The sequence below is a fragment of the Dipodomys merriami genome, unplaced genomic scaffold (assembly GCF_024711535.1).
Source record: "Dipodomys merriami isolate MVZ:Mamm:240054 unplaced genomic scaffold, mDipMer1.0.p SCAF_34, whole genome shotgun sequence".
Classification (NCBI taxonomy): Eukaryota; Metazoa; Chordata; class Mammalia; order Rodentia; family Heteromyidae; genus Dipodomys; species Dipodomys merriami.
The window spans coordinates 12057376-12076478 of record NW_027204937.1 but is presented as its reverse complement, the minus strand read 5'-3'; the positions used below and the strand labels follow the sequence as shown (position 1 = coordinate 12076478).

The following is a 19103-nucleotide window of genomic DNA, read 5'->3' as shown; positions in this document are numbered from 1 at the left end:
CAGCTCCCAGGCACTGAGTTCAAACCCCACAACTGACCAAAAAAAAAAAAAAAAAAAAAAAAAGATGAGATGCAGAGATGAGGAAGACTTGTTAGTAACCACCATCTGTTAGGACATTCGGTAGTGGCCACAAGCAATAGAAAGGATTCCTTCCAATAATTTAATGTGTTTGGGTTTCCTGTGAGTGGCCCTCTAAGTTATTCCTGACTGCAGTTTTTAGTACATTACAGTCTTTTTGAGTACTCAATCCCTTCTGAATACTCCTATACTGCTTCTCAAAAAAAAAAAGGGGGGGGGGGACAAGAACTAAATGTGATTATTTTCTTTCCTATCTTACTTTCTCTGATAGAAGCATACCCTATAAGCCCTATTTTGAATTGTTTTTGGATAGTTAATGGAGTCTGCTAATCATTTTCTAAGTTCAAGACCATGTCTTTGAGAAGTAAGAAACTGTCTACATGTAGGATTCTAAAGCTGAAATTTTCTACATAAAATCTTAGAAAGATTCTAGTTTGGGGCCAGTTTAGGGGGAAAATAAGTTACTGAGATCCTGTCTCATTAAACAAGATAGCATGGCTGTTCACATCTGTAATCCTAGCTTTGCAGAAGACTATAGGTGGGAGGATTACAATCCAAGGTCTGCCTAGGTCAACAGTGAGACCCTATTCAAATAATAACTGAAGCAAAAGGCTAAAGGTGTGCTCAAATGATAGAACATCTGCCTAGAAAGTGCTTGAAGCCATAAACTACATTTGTCATAAATTTGCTCTTCAACTTTGTAATGATTAGGCCACTAGCTATTTTTCTTTCTTTAAACAAAAGACTATGCAGCCCAAGTAGTGCTCTTGTTTTGGTGTCCTGAGTGCTGGAATTCCAAGTGTATGCCATCACATCAGGTTTAGTGAAAGGATCAATGAAAGGATCCATCACATCCATGCTAGGGGACCATGCAGAGACAGGCAGGTAGGCACAGGAGAAAGATTATTACAAGGTTTATTAGAGGAGCCATATTTGCCCTGGAGAGAGAGCACATGGCAGCCTCCCCTATCTAGGTAGCAGCAGGGTCTGGGGGTTAGGAAGTGAAGTAGGTGGGAGTTCAGGTGGGTCTGGGAGGAGAGAGGGAGGGACCAGCTGTACGGTGGGAACTTGAAGGCAGGGAGGGACTCAGGTCTGGGTGGAGCAGAAGACCAAAGGTGGGCATAATGCTTATATTTAGCCCAGTAACTATTAACCTGAACTTCATTAGCTATTACAGCTGATTAGGTTCCCTCCTTCCCTCCACCCCTTCCTCTCATCTTTCTCTCTCCCCAGTACTGAAGATTGAAATGAGCATTTTGCATTAGCAAGCCTAGTAAGACAGGCACTCTACCACTTGAACCACATCTCCAGTCCCTTTTGATATTATTTTTTTGTCGGGCTTGAACTCAGGGCCTTGCACTGTCCCTGACCTCTTTTGCTCAAGCCTAGCACTCTACCACTTTGAGCCACAGCGCCACTTCTGATTTTCTGGTGGTTAATTGGTGACAGAGTCTCACAGACTTTTCTGCCTGAGCTGGCTCTGGACTCAGCCTCCTGAATATCTAGGATTACAGATGTGAGCCACCAGCACTCAGATACATTGACTACTTTTAAAAATTTTATTTTCTTGTAAAGATGCTGTACAGAGAGGTTAGTTACATCAGCAAGGTAATGAGTACATTTCTTGTCAAGCATTGTTACCCCCTCCTTTGTTTTTTTCCTATTATCCCTTTCCTCCAGCACCTCCCCGAAACCCTCCCACCCAGCCCCAAAGTTGTAAAGTTCATTTCCAACATAGTATCTTGTATCACTGTTGCAATGAGTCATCCTGCATCCTTGTTTCAGCATTTGGATATTCCTCTACCCCTACCACATTGACTATTTTTTTCAAATTCTTTATTGTGATTAAGTGATTACATAATTTCCCAAATTTCACAGTATTGTGGGATAGTGATGCTTAGTTAAAATCACAAACACATTCTAACTTTCATGGGACAAATTGTTTATCGTGGTCTATAACATTTATGAGTTCTATGAGCTTTGACAATATAGTTATTTCTTCCACATTGGGTGATATGTACATTTCTTTCGTTTTGCAAGCGTCAGCTGTTCCCTCTATTCCCTGACTATTTTGGGTGTGGGGGTCTCCTTTAATGTCTGGGCTGCAATCCTACTTGTGCTTCTTGGCATTTCATGCGTCACCATGTCCAGCCACTGAATCAGATAGAGTCCCATGAATTTTCTTATGCTTGGGCTGATCTAGAATGGACATCCCAAAATATATGACTCCCTTGTATAGATTCTACTTTTAGGCTATCTTCTAACACAACAAATAAAATAAAATCCATGCAAATAAATATTACCAATATGACTTTAGAACAGAAAGTAGAATTCCAATTTCCCACCTTCTTTTAAGGTAGTTGTAGCAGAAACCACTATACACCTAAATTACTGTACATTCTCCCTAGCTCCAACCTTTCCAATTTGTTCCGTGTATCACTCCAGAATACTTTTCAAATCATAAGTGGTAAACCAATTTAGTAGTTTCAGAGTTTTTTAAAGATAAAAAACAAGAATGAAGTGCAATGTAGTAAAAACATGGTTTTGTAAGCAAAATTTCTTTGCTATGTAAGAAGTATATAGCATAGAGTTAGGGTACAGGGTACATGTATACAGTATGCAATGTAAAATATATTTCTTACTGTGAGTAATGGTCAGAAAGTTTGAAAAAAGCCAGTCACTGGTGGCTCATGTCTGTAATCCCAGCTACTCAGGAAGCTGAGATCTGAAGATTATGGTTCAAAGTCAGCCCAGGCAGAAAAAGTCCACGAAACTCTCATCTCCAACTAACCACCAGAAAAATGGAAGTGGAGCTGTGGCTCAAAGTAGTAGTGCTAGCCTTAAGCAAAAAGAGCTTATAGGGACAGTGCCTAGGTCCCAAGTTCAAGTCTCATGACCAACAAAAAAAGTTTGAAAAGTACTGCATTAATCTTCCTATACACAGCTTTCTGCATATTTTTCTCCAGCTTTGATTCTTGTTTAAAGACAATAATAACTAATAAGTATTGACTATATGTTCAGGACCATGCTAGTGTTTTGCATGGCATTATCATATTCACTCTTAAGCACAACTCCAGGAAATAGGTATTATTATTATTATTATTCCTGTTTCAGACAGGCAAACTAAAGCATGGAGAAGTCATGTAATTCCCCCAGAGTCACTTAGCTAAGATTCAGTCTCTGGCATTTGGCTCCAGAGCCCACCTCTGTTAGCAATGAAGTGATCCTGCTTCTACTCCTTAAGCCTAAATGCATCAGCTTGGAGATTAATGTCTGATGTATTTCTTTAGCCCTAATACTTTCTCTATATCCACTCTCTTACAGTCCAGTAACATTCTAGGTAGCAGAAGTCTTCTTGGCTTCTTCTTGGGATTGGTTGTCTGTGAACTTTTTGTAAATAAAGTTTTACTGGCACACAACCACACCCACTCGGTGACTTAATGTCCGTTGGTGCCTGCTTTTACACTATAATGACACTACCTAGTTGCACAAAGCCTAAAATATTTACTGTTTGGTTCATTTACAAGAAGTCTGATGAGCCGGGCGCTGGTGGCTCACGCCTGTAATCCTAGCTACTCAGGAGGCTGAGATCTGAGGATCGCGGTTCAAAGCCAGCCCGGGCAGGAGAGACCGTGAGACTCCGATCTCCAATAAACCACCAGAAAACTGGAAGTGGCGCTGTAGCTCAAGTGGTAGAGCGCTCGCCTTGAGCTGAAGAGCTGAGGGACAGCGGCCAGGCCCAGAGATCAAGCCCCACGGCCGACAAAAAAAAAAAAAAAGAAGTCTGATGAGACCTGTTCTGTACCAAATTCCTATTCCCTTTTGCCTAATTCAACCCCCACCAGAATTTTTCCAGCCTTGGTCAGGTTCTACTTCCCAACAGCTCAATGTCATGGTGCCTTAACTACTAGACTGCATCCTTCATGAACAGGTGACTCTTTTATCTCTCTGTATTTCCACCATGATCAGAGAAGTTTGCCCTGAAAGGGTAGGACATATTTATGGATGGAGACTGAATGTAGATGCTTTGTTCATCCAGTTGATAGATCAACAAATCTTCTTCAAGGTTTAAGAGTTGAGGGAAGTTGGGAGCTCTCCAGAACCAATAACACAAAATGGGATTGCCCTTACCTTCTGCTCCACAGACTTGATAAAATCACCTTGCTTGGAATGGCCCACAGGCTGCTTCTGAAACTCGATTCGCTTCTCCAGGCGAGACTCAAAAGCAGCTGGATCAGACCTGATCAAAGGTAAATCAAAGAGTAAACCACCTGGGCCCTTTTTGGGTTCTGGGATAATAAATCATCATTTTCTACATCCAAAGAGAAAGACATACGCATTCAGCGAGGCTGAAGGACCTGCCTTCAGTTAATAAGAACTGAGTATAGGCATTCTCAAGGAGTCAGTATGATGTTTTCCTCTTGTAGCTAAGCCTCAGGTAACAGAGAACTTGGCCCCAGGTCCCTAGAAGGCTCAATATTGGAAGGGTGCTTTAAGTCCTCCTGTTGGGTCACTTCCTTAGGCAGCTGTCAAGCTATATCCAGTTCAATTTTATTCGGATTCTGGTAATTTATAGGCCTCAAACAGCCAGTTTTGCTTTATCCTCCAAAAAAACCAGTAGATGGGCCTGGTGCCGGTGGTTCACACCTGTAATCCTAGCTACACAGGAGGCTGAGATCTGAGGATTTTGATTCAAAGCCAGCCCGGGCAGGAAAGTCCATGAGACTCTTATCTCCATTAAACTACTCAGAAAGCCCGAAGTGGCGCTGTGGCTCAAGTGGTAGAGCGCTAGCCTCAAGCTGAAGAGCTGAGGGACAGCACCCAGGCCCAGAGTTCAAGCCTTATAACCAAACAAACAAACAAAAAAACAAAAAAGTAGATGGAACATTAGAATTCATTTTTTATGGTGTGTGTGTGTGTGTGTGTGTGTGTGTGTGTGTGTGTGTTGTTGTTGTTGTTGTTGTTGTTGTTGTTGTTGTTGTGGGGCTTGAACTCTGGGCCTAGGTGCCACCCCTTAGTTCTTCAGCTACCACTTGAGCCACAGTGCCACTTCTGGTTTTCTGGTGGTTAGTTGGAGATAAGAATTTTATGGACTTTCCTGCCTGGGTTGGCTTTGAACTGCAATCCTCAGATCTCAGCCTCCTGAGTATCTAGGATCACAGGCATGAGCCACCGGCTTCAGGCTTGAAGACCAGGGTAGCTGCTGTCCTTGTTAAAGATTTTTTTTCCCAGGCTTTATAGGTGACCACAGGGTATTTGCTTTTGTATGTTTTGGTAACGTTATCATGTAGGAATTCTAACTCCTTGGCTATGACACCCCAGCACCATAGTGAAGTCTGAACAATCCAAGGACATCTAGTTTTACCCTTTGTTCCTTAATCAAGGCACAATGGAGTGGGGCCTGTTCCATAAAACTCCTTTGAAGGTGACATCAAATGCCAATCCCCTCACTGCTATGTAGATGGGCTGATCATCTTTCTTTCCTCTGTAAGGACTGGATCAGCCCTGCTGGTGGTCACAGATACACTTGTTGTATCAGGAGAGAGGCCAGGAGAGCTCTGTTTAGCTCTGGAGATAGAGAAATAAATAAGACAAAGGACCTACTTAAAGACACTTACTCTCTAGTAGGAAATGACAGACATGTACATGAGAATGCTACAAGTACTATGATAAACACTTGCCCCAACATCCTCAAAATGCTGAGGGAGTTTCATATCTTTGCACTTCGTTGTGGCTGCATCCTTTACTTCAATATTTCACCCCTCTCCTCTAGTTTTCTCTGTATATGCTACTCAAAATTAAAAAAGAGCTTTGGTAATAGATAAGGCTACAAGGTCTGGCAGAGAGTGGAATGTGAGGGTCTTATGCAGAACACCAAAGAATTTGGATGTTAGCTAGAAGTCAACCGGGCACTTTAAAATGCTCACTCTCCAGAAGACAGCAGTGCAAATCAATATTGATGACAATGATCTTGTAGGGAAGGAGAGCAAAACCACTATTTGTACATGAGTAAGAATAAACAGGAGCTGGTAGGCATTCAGAATAGAGAAGGAAACACTTTGGAGATGCTTGTGTGTGAAAACGATTGAAGAGAAAAGGGTGGAGAGAAATTTAAGTCAAATGAAGGTTTATTTATTTATGTATTTATTTTGGTTGGTCATAGGGCCTGAAGTCTGGGCCTGGGCACTGTCCCTCAGCTCTTCAGCTCAAGGCTAGCACTCTACCACTTGAGCCACAGAGCCACTTCCAGCTTTTTCTGCTTATGTGGTGCTGAGGAATTGAACCCAAGGCCTCATGCATGCAAGGTAAGCACTCTACCACTGAGCCACATTCCCAGCTCAAGTGAAGGTTTTAAAAATGAAAAATACTTAAGAACTTCTAAATACTGTTGGAAAGTCAGAAGCAGTCATTCATTCAGTCTGCATACAATAGAGATACCTACATAACCATGTTTCTTTTTTTTTGGTTGGTCATGGGGCTTGAAGTCTGGGCCTGGGCGCTGTCCCTCAGCTCTTCAGGTCAAGATTAGTGCTCTACCACTTGAGCTACAGTGCCACTTTCTGTTTTCTGGTGGTTAATTGGAGATAAGAATCACAGATTTTCCTGCCTGGGCTGGCTTTGAACTGTGATCCTCAGATCTCAGCCTCCTGAGTGGCTAGGATTACAGGCATGAGCCACCAGCGCCTGGTTTACAGCCATATTGCTAACAGCATTATTTACAATAGCCAAACTATAGAACCAGACCTGGTGTCCATCAATGGATGAATGGATAAAGAAAATGTGGTATATATACACAATGGATAGTCAGCCATAAGAATGAAAAATATTTGCAGGAAAAGGAACTGGAATTTTTAAAAAAGTACCTGTTAACTAATTCCATCACTCTGAAAGGTGAGAAAGATTACTGTAGTTTTCCTGAGATGCACTGGGGTGAAAACGTCCAAGAATGGACATGGGGGGGAGGGGCACTCACTAGAGAATAATGGCAATAGTCCAGGTGAAGATGAAGGAATAAATTATAGCAGTGGAATTAGAGATGGACAGCACGCAGAGAATTTACAGCCCTCAAGTTTTGGTTTCCTTTTTGCAAGAAAAGCCTTATTTCCCCATATTCTCCCCAGGCCCTTTGCAACCTTTATATCCTTCAGCATTTTAGCAGTAATCCAGGTGAAGATGACAGAATAAATTACAGCAATGGAACTAGAGATGAGACAGAATGCAGATAGGTAAAATTAGGAACCCTGGTTCAATCCGACAAATTCCAAACTGTGTGTGTGTGTGTGTGTGTGTGTGTGTGTGTGTGTGTGTGAGAGAGAGAGAGAGAGAGAGAGAGAGAGAGAGAGAGAGAGAGAGAGAGAGAGAGAGTGTGACTTCTGGTAAGTCTCCTCTTTGAGGTCCAGTTTTCCTTAGCTTAACAAGAGGGTTGTGTTTATGATCTTACTTCTGATCTCCTTTTCTTGCAGTCGGGATCCTAAGGTAGGAATGTAAGGCTCTAGAAAGTTCTCTACTGACTCCTCTGGTAGATCCAAATCTTTACGAGGCAACTGTCCTAGACAAGTTTTCATTCAGACTCTCATTGGAACGCTCTTGAATGTGACCTTGGAGCAAGTCAACTCCCTTCTCTAGAAGCCTGTTTTCCCATTCCTATCGTGGGTCAGGTCGTGTGGGGCTGCCTTCCAAGAGCCCACCTTAGTCTTCTGAGAATTGAAGCACAAAGGCAACTGTGGAAAGGGACTAGCTGCGTGATCTCAAGCAAGTGCTTGGCCTCCCTGAGTCTCTCTACCTTGTCAGTACAGTGGAGCAGCACCTCAGACCTTGGCCCAGGCGGGGCAGGGCTAGGGGACAGCACGCACTGGTGCCCCCCGCCCCTCCCCGCCTCCCCTTCCCATGCTCCCCTCCCACCACGCCCCCCCTGTGTACACACCTCCCCCCCCCCCCCCCGCGCCCGCCGCGCGGGCCGCACCTGCGCAGCTGCTGGATCTTGTCCCGGTAGCGGTCGTAGAAGGGGTTGGCCTCGAGCTCCGACCCCACCCCTTTGCTGTCCGCGCTGTCGCGGCGCACGGGGAACACGCGCAGCTGTGCGGGCGACACGAACCCCAGTCCCAGCGTGCGGCTGCGCACCGCGCACAGACCCCGGTAGAGGCCGGCCACCTGCAGGACCGCCGGGCCCGCGCCCCCGGCCGCGGACACCACGGCCGCCATGGTCTCCCCCGCCTCCTGCTCTTCCTCCTCAGGCGTCTCGGCCTCAGCCCCCGGCCCGCGCGCACTCTCCATCTCCCTCCGGGTCCTCAGCGCCCGCGCTCCGCCTCCGAGGTTCCGCACGCCCAAAGTTCCGGTCTCTCCGAAGGCCGAAGGCGGGAGCCCGGGCGGGGGCCCGGCAGCGCGGCCCTTCCCGAACGCAATCGCCGCCCCGGCGGCCCGCGGCCCGCCTCTTCCCGGGAGCCTGCCGGGATTTACACCCTCCCTCCCTCCCGGGACCAGCAGTCCTTGCGCGCCAAGTCTCCTCTTGACAGCCAGCTGGGACCTTCCGGTCGTCGCCGAGCTCATTTCCAGCTGCATTCACGTGGCCCTCGCTGTAAGCTGTCTGTCCTTCCACAGCCAGGTCCCGTCAGCGCAGCTGCAGTTTTTCCATTGAGGCCTCTATCCGCAAACCACTACTTGGGCTTCACGTCCAGTGAGGCAGAGATCCCCCTCATTTTACAGACGAGGAAGTCTCTTAAGATGCCCCTTACCTCCCAAGCCTTGTTTCCCACTGGAGTTCCGGCCAAGATGGACTACTTACTCTTCTTCCTCAAGAGAGAGAGAGGAGAGGCAGCTGCATGCAGAGCAAAAGTAATAACGGTTCACAAGGATCCAGCCTTATTTGGGTTCTTTGTGATCCCTGGGATATCCTCTCCCTTTCTCAACCCACAGGTCACCAGCTTCCTCATCTGAACAAGGTGTAAGCTCTCAGCTGCTCCCAGCATGAATGACCCCTCTGTGAGGGCAGGCAATAATTTGCCTTTTAATTTTTTTGTTTTTAAATAGTTATTATAAAGGTGATGTTCAGAGGGGTTACAGTTACATGTCAGGTAAAGAGTACATTTCTTGGCCGGGCGCTGGTGGCTCACGCCTGTAATCCTAGCTACTCAGGAGGCTGAGATCTGAGGATCATGGGTCAAAGCCAGCCCGGGCAGGAGAGACCATGAGACTCCTATCTCCAATAAATCACCAGAAAATCGGAAGTGGCGCTGTAGCTCAAGTGGTAGAGCGCTCGCCTTGAGCTGAAGAGCTGAGGGACAGCGCCCAAGCCCAGAGTTCAAGCCCCACCCACGACCGACCAAAAAAAAAAAAAGAAAAGAAAAAGAGTACATTTCTTTTTTGACAGTGTCACCCCTTTCCTCACTCTCCCCGTTTTTCCCTCCCATCCTCACCCACAAATTGCAAAATTCACTTTTGAGGTAGTGGCCAGTGAGTACTAGATTGTTTTTTGCATGGAGTTCTTGTCTGCTTGTGTCTTACCCCATAGAAACCTGGCCTGTGGCAGGGACAGAGCCTTCAGTTTTACTCAATGCCACTTGCTCTCATGGAGGTCAGTCCTGCCCACACAGGGCCCCATGTGGTGGGATATTTCTAATTTCTAGTGTGCTGGTTAGCACACACAATTGCTCTTCTCCTTGCTCAGACAGCACATTGCTGCCTCTTTATCACCTAGGGTTCAGTTCATGTGTCAATACCTCAAACATAAATGAATCTTTTAATCTTTTTAAATGAATCCATCCTTTTATGGTCTGTTTTTATCCTATTTTGCCCTTTTATTTTACTACCTTCACAGGAGTTATCACTATCTGAAATCCTCAGATCCTTATTTACATTAATTCTTATAGCTTACATTCCAGTGGAGATAGGCAACAAATAGGCATATACTGCTATACTGAAAAACAGCAGGCTGAGAGATAGAGATCAGGAGACACTCAAGGACCTGAAGGAAAGGGAAGGACATTATTCCCTCTTTTTCAGGTAGGAAGAATAGCTCGTACAAAGGCCCTGATACAGAAGAATACTTTGGGAAGAGAAAGGAGGCTACTGCATCTCAGAAAGTGAAAGAAACAGCAGCTGAAACTAAGGAGGCATGGGACCGGGTGTGGGTTAAAGTGCTCAGGGCTTTGCCTGCCTTAAGGACTGTGATTTTTAATGTCAGATGGGGAATCTCTGTAGATTTTGAGCAGAGGTTGGCTCAAAAGGATCATTCAGAGCAGGTGCTGGTGGCTGAGGCCTAAATAATACTAGCTACTCAAGAAGCTGAGATCTGGAATATTCTGATTTGAAATCAGTCTAGGCAGAAGAGTCTGAAAGACCCCCCATCTCTCAACTTTTTTTGGGGGGGGGCTCTGGTCGTGGGGCCTGAACTCTGGGCCTGGGCGCTGTTCCTTAGCCCTTCAGCTCAAGGCTAGCGCTCTACCACTTGAGCCACAGTGCCACTTCTGGCTTTTTTCTTTTTGCTTATGTGGTGCTGAGGAATAGAACCCAGGGCCTCATGCATGCAAGGCAAGTGCTCTACCACTGAGCCAACTTCCCAGCACTCAAATAACTTTTGAAGAGCTAGGCTGGATGAGTATTCAAGTGGTAGAGTACCAGCCAAGCAAGTAAGTAGACCAAATGCGAGGCCTTGAGTTGAAACTCCAGTACTGCAAAAAAAAAAAAAAATCATATGGCTGCTGGTGAAATTTAGGATGATATGTGGTGGCAAAGATTGAAATGTTCACAAAGAGTGACTTATTTTACCCAGGATTCTTTTGGCTTTAGTATTCAAAGTGTCATGTCCTAGATAACCTTTTAATCCTGGTCAAACAGGATGGTTGTTTACCCTCCAGGAAAACCAGTGATTTAGCTGAGAGAAGTACCTGGACTAAAATGATGAGAGGGAAAAAGTGGTCAGATTTGGGGTATATTTTGAAAGAAAAGCCTAAAGATTTTGCACAGATAGGTGTGATAGAATGAAAGGAGTCAAGGATGACTTACAGGGTTTGGGTCTGAACTAGACCAAAGTGTTTCTGTTTACAGAAAGAAAGTAGGGTACTTGTAGGAGGAAGAATGATCAGGAGTTTGGTTTGAGACATATTTGATCAGAAACGAGGAACATAACCTAAGTTGTAGAGTATATGAGTATAAAGTTCTGAGGTATGTCCTAATTGAAGACATAAAGTTCTAGATATTAACCCATGAATTCATTGAGAACTGAATGTAGACAGAGCCTAAGACTGAACCTGAGAGCCTGGAAGCCTGCTGACACTTAGGAGGGAAATAAGAGTAAACCAGCAAAGAACTAGAACAAGCAGGGGCCAGTGATTAAGGAGAGCCAAGGGTAAGTGAAACCTGTGGAGAACTCTGTGTAAATAGTGCTTCAAGTCCCTCATTGGGGACTTGAGAAGGAATTAAATTGTGTTGAGAAGCCAAGCTTGGTCCAGTGGTGCATGCCACTGGGAGCTGACAGGCTTTTTAGAAAGGTCTTTCTGAACTATTCCATAAATGGATCAAGCGTCACTGGGACATGTTAAACAAGTCTCTGACTTGAGTCTTAAGGGACTTGTTGAATAAGGAAGATCTGTCTCCCCTTGCCCCCAGAACTTTAAGCATCTGATGTCAGTTGGATTCTACAACTGTCCCAATCTCTTCAATCAGAGATAATGTGATTCTGGGAAGATAATGGAAATGTTTGCCACAGAGCAGGCATATGAGCCGAACCTGAGAGGATACGTAAGTGTTCAGTAAAGAGCCACTCTTGGGTGAAGAAACATGTCCTGGATATCCTTTTAATCCTGGCCAAACAGGATGGTTGTTTACCATTCAGGAAAACCAGTGATCTGAGAGAAGTACTTGGAGGTGAATAAGAGGAGTCTGTTCACTCTAACACAGCTAGAAGGGAAAGGAGTATGAGGATTGGAAAGGGAAGGCTAGAGATACAGGACCAGATAAAGGGGAAATCCTACAGGGCTTGATGTCCCAGAAACCCATACCAGCATTTATTGGAAGGAAGAAAGTGAAACAGAAGAGAGATTGTAGGAGACAAAGAGGAAAGCATTGATCAACTGCGTAGGTATTCTCTTGAACAGGTTTTCTCATGAGAACACTATGTACTCCTCTATCCTGCACTGCCACCCCTCTCCTCCCCTGCCCCCCCAAGGTGTCTGGCCATGGTTTCCTAGTGACCAACATGGGTAAGACTCTGAGAATGTGAGGCCCTAGTGTGAGCCCTGGGGCATGCTCTATGGGTTCACCACAAGGGGTGGACCAATCTCTGATAAAATAAGACACACTAGGTTCATGAGATACTAGTGGATGGCCCTTTGTTGCATTATCTCATAAGCACTGCCCCTGGAATGCTCAGTGCTCAGAACTTGGTGACCTCTCCCTTAGGCAACAATGAGGTCCTGGGCCTTCTGAAGATCCCATTGGTGACAGATCAGTGGATGAGTTTCCTCGCCCCAGAGCAGTGGGCTGGGTACCAATGCACATCCTTATGGATTCCCAACAGGACCTGAGCCTCCCTGGCAGTAAGTATACCCTGAATCCCGCCATTCGCTTTGTGTCCTTAGGTGTGGGGACAAAGTAGAATTTGCATGAATGGGGTGCTAAAAGGAAACAGTCTCTTCTAGAAAGAGAAGGCAGAAAGCCAGGCATTGGTGGCTCATGCCTGTAATCCTAGCTACCTAGGAGGCTGAGATCAGAGGATCTCGGTTCAAAGCCAGCTCGGGCAGGAAAGTCCATGGCACTCTTATCTCCAATTAACCACCAGAAAACTAAAAGTGGTGCTGTGGCTTAAGTGGTAGAGCTCTTGCCTTAAGCTGAAGAGATGAGGGACAGCACCCAGGCCCAGAGTTCAAGGCCCACAACCACCATCACCAACAACAAAAAAGAGAAGGCTGAGACCATTCTCTGCCCAACCAGAGGGGATACATTGGTGTCCCTGTCAACAGCTGAACTATTTCCTTAAATAGCCCCTAATGAGACTTCTCAGTCCAGTGGACTGGCTAGGTTCCTAGGCTGGGAGTCTGACAACCTGGCCAGATCATGCCTCCTTTAGATCTAGCTTTTTTATTTTTTTTATTATCATCTTTAAGCTCCTTAAAGAATGATGACACAAACCTAGGAGGAGGGAGGGAAGGAGTCATGAGAAGAGTTAATTGGCTGGGGTGATTAATGATTGGTTCAAGGAAATAAATGAGGGACAGCTCAGATCCCGAACTAGAGCACCATCAGCCAGCCTGCCTCTTGTTTTTTTTTTCTCTTCCTTAGTGTGGGTCTTGCTGTACTTTGGTTTCCTGGGGCTGTGCTCTGTGGTCACAGGCAGCTGCATTCTCTTTCTTCACTGGAAGAAGAACCTGCGGCGGGAAGAGCGTGCCCAGCAGTGGGTGGAGGTGATGAGAGCTGCCACATTCACCTACAGCCCACTGCTGTACTGGATAAACAAGCGACGTCACTATGGCATGAATACAGCCATTAATACCGGCCCTCCTCCTGCTGCCACCAAGATGGAGACTGAAGTCCAGAATCCAGATTCTCTGTGGGAGATGGACATCCCGGAAGGCAGAGCCTATGTGGTCCCAGAGAGCAGTCCCAGGGGTGAGGCTCCTGGCCCCCCACAACCTGCTCTTGTGGTTCCACAGCAGCCCCTTTCTTCCCCATCACAGCCCCAGACCAGCTCCCCACTCCCAATTCCCATCTTTCAGGAGGTGCCTTTTGCTCTGTCCCTCTGCAACCTACCTCCTATGCTGAACCACTCTGTATCCTACCCTCTGGCCAACTGTCCTGAAAGGAATGTCCACTTCCATTCCTTACCCACACTGGCCCACAGGGGGAACTGCTTCAACGCCAAGCCTTTTGCTTCAGAACTGTAGCTTCAGCTCGCTGAAGGTAGGGCTGCAGGGACCAGGGGGCAGAGTAGGAAATGGAACTAACTTCAAGGTGGTTATTGACAGAGGTCAGAGCCCATCTGGTTGTCACTATGGAAAATTAAAAAGTCTAAGACTCTGCTACATCTCCTTTGCTTATTTGAAGGCAATTCCTTTCCTGTTTGGTGGGAGCGCTTTGCAAATCAACTTGGTCATGAGTCTCACCAATACAACCCTGGAACTGGAGGTTGGCTATGGGGAAGCACACTGAATTAGTACTTGTGTACAGACTCGATATTCCTCCTAGTTATATGCCCTGTGTATAAACTCATATTTGCAAATTATGTAGGTTTTATGCAAGGACTTCCCCTAGGAGAAGCAGAGGTTTGTGGAGAAACCCCAAACCTATCTATGACTTCTCTCTAGCAATAGGTTTTATCTTTTTTTTCCTGCTCCAAAGTGGTAGAATCTACCTGGGAAGCATGCCTTTTACATTGAATCTCAACATATAAAACAGACCTAAATGTTTGAGCCTCTTATTGAAACAGGCATCACCTTGCCCTCTGCCATTCTGCATGTGACTAAAGCCTGAGCTCTGCTTACTCCTTTAGGCCAAATGCTACAAGTCTTTTTTTTTTTTTTTTGTCAGTCCTGGGCTTGAACTCTGGGCCTGGACCATAGCACCACTTCCGGCTTTTGAGGAATTGAACCCAGGTCCTCATGCATGCAAGGCAAGCACTCTACCACTGAGACACCTTCCCAGCCCCCCCCCCCCTTTTTTTTGGTTGGTCATGGGGCTTGAACTCTGGGCCTGGGAGCTGTCCCTAAGCTAATCACCTCAAGGCAAGCACTCTACCACTTGAGCCACAGTGCCATTTCTGGTTTTCTGGTGGTTAATTGGAGATGAGTTCACGGACTTTCCTGTCCGGGCTGGCTTTGAATTGCAATCTTCAGATCTCAGCCTCCTGAGTAGCAAGGACTACAGGTATGAGCCACCAATGCCAAGCGCAAATGTTGCAATTCTTATGGTAGGTTTCTGAACATTGCTTTGTGTCTATCATCTATTAGTCTTCGATTTCAAGAGGAAGGAGTTCATAAAACTAGGATCAAACCAGATTTTTAAAAAGAAGGGAATAGGGAGGCTTCTTTAGTAAGACATAGTTGAAAGGAAGGAAATATTTTATTTAGACAAATTAAAATGGCAAAGCTCAAGTCACGAAACCCTTGATTAATTCCCTAAGGGAACCAAAATCATTTATCCATTTCCAAAATCGATCTTCTAAAACAAAGTAGATTTACATTTCTTAAAATGAGAAAACAAGGTAGGTTAGGTTCATTTACAATACATGCTCTATCAAGTCACAGGAATACACAAATGTGTTCTGGTTTGGAAATGAAAGGACACACATCTAGCTGGTGTTGGCAAGCAAGCCAATGAGGTGTGTAGCAAACAAAAGCTGTCACTAAAATAGGCCATTGTGAACATGAGCCCATCACAATCAAAACCTTGCACTGTGACTGGCAGGCTGGGTGCTGAGGAGCGATGACCAGCAAAGGCAAGGCAAGGAAAGCACAAGGAAGGCAAAATGCAGAAGTAGGGGGCGCCCACTTCTTTGGCTTTGTTGCATAGGACCCATTTCTGAAGGCCAGGCACTCTCTGCCTCAGACAACCCTGAATTCATCTTGAAGCCAGGTGTTCTCTTCCTTTGGCTTTATTTCCACATTACTTGTCTGACTGATTTACGAGTTCAGAGTGGTCTTGAACTCTTTTTTTTTTTTGTCGGTCATGGGGCTTGAACTCTGGGCCTGGGCACTGTCCCTCAGCTCTTCAGCTCAAGGCGAGCGCTCTACCACTTGAGCTACAGCGCCACTTCCGTTTTTCTGGTGGTTTATTGGAGATAGGAGTCTCTCCTGCCCGGGCTGGCTTTGAACCTCGAATCCTCAGATCTCAGCCTCCTGAGTAGCTAGGATTACAGGTGTGAGCCACCAGCGCCCAGCTGGTCTTGAACTCTTGATCCTTCCTTCTGCCTCAGCCTCCCCAGAGCAAGGATTACAGGTGTGAGCTACCCTATTGGACTTGAGGAAGTTCTTTAAGTAAACATTACTCCAGAAAGCATGAGTCAACAAAACAAATTAGTTTTGAAATTTAGGAGAGAAGCACTAGGAATCACCAGACTTTAAGGATAAAAGGATTTGAAACCAAAGGCAAACTCACTACTACCCAATCTCTTTCTCAACGCTGAGATGTGGCCGGTGAGGCTTCACTATTGCTCAGTGCAGGCACAGGCTGATAAATTAGGACAACATACAAATGAAAATCCCAAATCAACATTGTGTGATAGGCTGCTGTGGCTCTTAAGCCAGTGAGTCTGTTCAACTTTGAACAAAGGTAGTGTCAAAATACCTACCTCTGTCTGGGACAAATGACATGGTATCATGGGACCAAGTGCAGTATGGAGACACTGCTGACTTGGTAGGGGAGGGGATGGTACTACACATGGCTCAGGGGTGATGCTTGCAGACAAGCTCCAGATGAGAAGAAGAAAAACTAAAAGGAGATGCAAAACAAAAGTACATACCACAAAGAGTTAAAGTGTCCTGAAAGTATCTGCCTATGAATAAGAACTCAAAACTAAAAAGGACAAGCTACATTACCCTCAATATATTTCATATAAATCAGTTCTCAAAAAAATACCTTCCAGGTACAGACACACTATTTATGGTACGGTGTATACAAATATAGCAGTATAATTCAATTTATTGCTAGAACTTTATTTGGTTGTTACAAAATTTGTAAGAGTGTATATATTAAAAAGTGTGTTGTGGGAGGGGGGGTGGAGGTCAGGGAAGGCAGCTAGAAGACCAAGAGTTATCTTCAAGTTACCTAAAGTGCCAGGCTACTTTTAAACTATATTTTATTAACCTTTCCAAGAAAATGAAATAGCATAAATGGGCAAGGTAAATGTTAAGGGAAAAAAATTTAAATGGGAAAAACATAAATCATGACATAAGTACATATATTCACGGAAAGACTTTGTCTCACTTTAATTAAAATTTAATACTTCTTGAAAAAAAATTAAAGTTAGCCAATACAAAGCTATCATGTAAAGAAAAAAAAAACTAACCTTTAAATATGTAAGGGTACTGGACTGCATCCACGGCTGATGGCAACTTGGATAAGTTAAAGGGAAATGTTCTCTACTAAAAAGCTTCTCTAGTTTCTCCCTGACTTGGCTATAGCAAAATTAAATTTGGTAAAGTTAAGTGTTCCTTTAGTGTTGCCCAAAGACTGCTCCTAGGAACAACACCAACTCATGAGTCTAACTCAGTGTCGAGATGACAAGAAGGTATTATCCTTCCGGCCCAGGGACCTTTTGTGGCAAGTCCAAAGAAGTATTTAAGGGCTTCTACTATCTTGTGAGGACTCTTGCTCCAGGCTTGCTTGCTGTAGTTTGGCACCTTCTGGGCAGAGAACCACTAATAACAAGTTCTGAGCTGATGAATATGATTTTCACTTCATACTCTTTTTTGCATTAGTCATACTACCAAGGAATTTATCATGTTCTCAGTTAGCCCTCATGTAAAATCCCAAGGGGTATAGCTTCTAGAGTCAAAACCATAAGCATAGCATTCTTCAAATATTCTGGTGGCCAGTTTGTGATGGTGACAAGGGACTTGGGTTCTGCCGTAATAGAATGGAGGGCATTCTGAAGGTAGGAGCCAGCTATAGCTCTAAGATAGACTTGAGTTGTGGGTAGGGGGAGATAATCTAGTTTACTTGTGAGGAAAATACAGATCCCCACTGGATAACTTTTTAATGCTCAAAAACCCTAACAGAAGATTAAAAATGAGAAAGATCCTCAACAAGACTTCTCTGGTTCTAGGTTGAGGTTAACTGAGAGAGCAGGAACAAAGACCCAGAATCTGACTTTCCTGAGCCTGGAGCTAGGCTATCTCCAGTGTCCATTCCCTGAATCAATTCCCTCAGCTCCCAGGCCAAACCCCATGGCAGCACCTGGGCTGAGGGATACCTTAAGGAGATGTGGACATAGTTTTAACTGCTATGCAGATCAGATTAACAATCTTTAATAAGTCATTTGTTCACATCCTGTTCAAAACCTTTCTTCCTACTTTTCATACAATATGCACAACTTTTCTTTCGTTTTAAATATTTACAAGCAGAAAAGGTCTATCTTTTAAAGAAAAGACAGTTTCTGAGTCTCTATAAAGTGCAGCTAATTTAAGGCAAATTTATATGAAATATAAAAGGTAGCTATTCTCTTTCTATATACACTTTCCAGTTTTAAAAGATAAGGTCTCCTCCTTAAAAAAAGGAGAGAAAAAAAAAGGGGGCTTTTTTTTTTTTCCTGGTAATTTTAAAATGTAAGAGCTTACTGGTTTCAAGAAACCATAGCTGACTATCATATTATAAGTAATATGGTTTTCTTTTTTAAAAAAATAATTTTTATATAGTTTTTTCAAACAAGTTAAAAGGTGGCAATGTGTCTGCTACAGTAGTTTGGAGGACATGAGGGGCAGCTGGGTAGGAAAAATGGTTGTTTATGTTGGGTAAATAGATTTTAGGTAGTTAGGGGTCTATCTCCACTTCCAAGTATGCCTGATGAAGCTAGACACCTAACGCTACTCTTAGCTCCAGGAATGAGTATCTTCCATCTGCATTGGAATCAAATGCTCTCAAGCTTTCTTGTTCTGGCATAGAAGAGCCTAGGAGATTCCAGATTTCTTGGTAGGTCAACTTCCCATTCATATCCTGGCCAGTCTTGTGGAACAATTTCTGAAGATCTGTCAAAAGGAATTGAAAAAAATGTGTGTGTTTATGCATAGAGCTGAATATAGCTAAAAGTAGCCTCAAGTCAGGTGAGCCAGTAGTTCATGCCTACAATCCTATCTACTTAGGAGAATGAGACCTGGAGTATTATGGCTCAAAAGCAGGCCAGGAAGAAAAGTTTGTGAGACTCCATCTCCAATTAATCCCTCAAAAGCTAGGCTGATGGCATGGCTCAAATGGTAGAGAACCAGAAATGAGCAATCAAGCAAGCACAAAACTCTGGATTCAAGTCCCAGTAACCAATGAAAAAACAGTAGCCTCAAATGACTTTAAAACAATAAAAGAAAAGCTCCTTTGCAGGTATT

General features: G+C 44.5%; 3 protein-coding genes across 7 annotated transcripts in view; 1 reads left to right on the top strand and 2 right to left on the bottom strand.

Annotated features, from left to right (window-relative positions):
* Atpaf1 (ATP synthase mitochondrial F1 complex assembly factor 1) overlaps positions 1-8517 on the bottom strand; it is a 33795-nt gene extending 25278 nt beyond the window's left edge. For both annotated transcript variants that reach the window (XR_011364943.1, XM_069987308.1), the window contains exons 1-2: positions 8042-8517; positions 4210-4318 (exon numbers count right to left, since the gene is read on the bottom strand). Coding sequence is in view for 1 of the 2 variants with exons in the window: in XM_069987308.1 (XP_069843409.1) it covers positions 4210-4318; positions 8042-8352 (420 nt within the window). In the remaining variant the exon portion in view is untranslated. The remainder of the gene's footprint in view (positions 1-4209; positions 4319-8041) is intronic.
* A 55-nt stretch (positions 8518-8572) lies between these two features.
* Positions 8573-14093, top strand: Tex38 (testis expressed 38). Of its 3 annotated transcripts, none has more exons than XM_069987311.1 (3): positions 8573-8653; positions 12475-12611; positions 13354-14093. In XM_069987311.1, exons 2-3 carry the CDS (start codon positions 12566-12568, stop codon positions 13953-13955), a joined length of 648 nt encoding a protein of 215 aa, XP_069843412.1. In that variant the 5' UTR covers positions 8573-8653; positions 12475-12565; the 3' UTR covers positions 13956-14093. The 3 variants fall into 3 exon arrangements, with proteins under 3 accessions (XP_069843412.1, XP_069843411.1, XP_069843410.1); XM_069987310.1 differs by lacking the exon at positions 8573-8653 and adding an exon at positions 8724-8910; XM_069987309.1 differs by lacking the exon at positions 8573-8653 and adding an exon at positions 11730-11814.
* Positions 14094-15110: 1017 nt separating this feature from the next.
* Positions 15111-19103, bottom strand: part of Efcab14 (EF-hand calcium binding domain 14) — a 40828-nt gene continuing 36835 nt past the window's right edge. For both annotated transcript variants that reach the window (XM_069987306.1, XM_069987307.1), the window contains one exon: positions 15111-18752. In XM_069987306.1, coding sequence (XP_069843407.1) covers positions 18577-18752 — 176 coding nt within the window. In that variant the 3' untranslated portion in view covers positions 15111-18576. The remainder of the gene's footprint in view (positions 18753-19103) is intronic.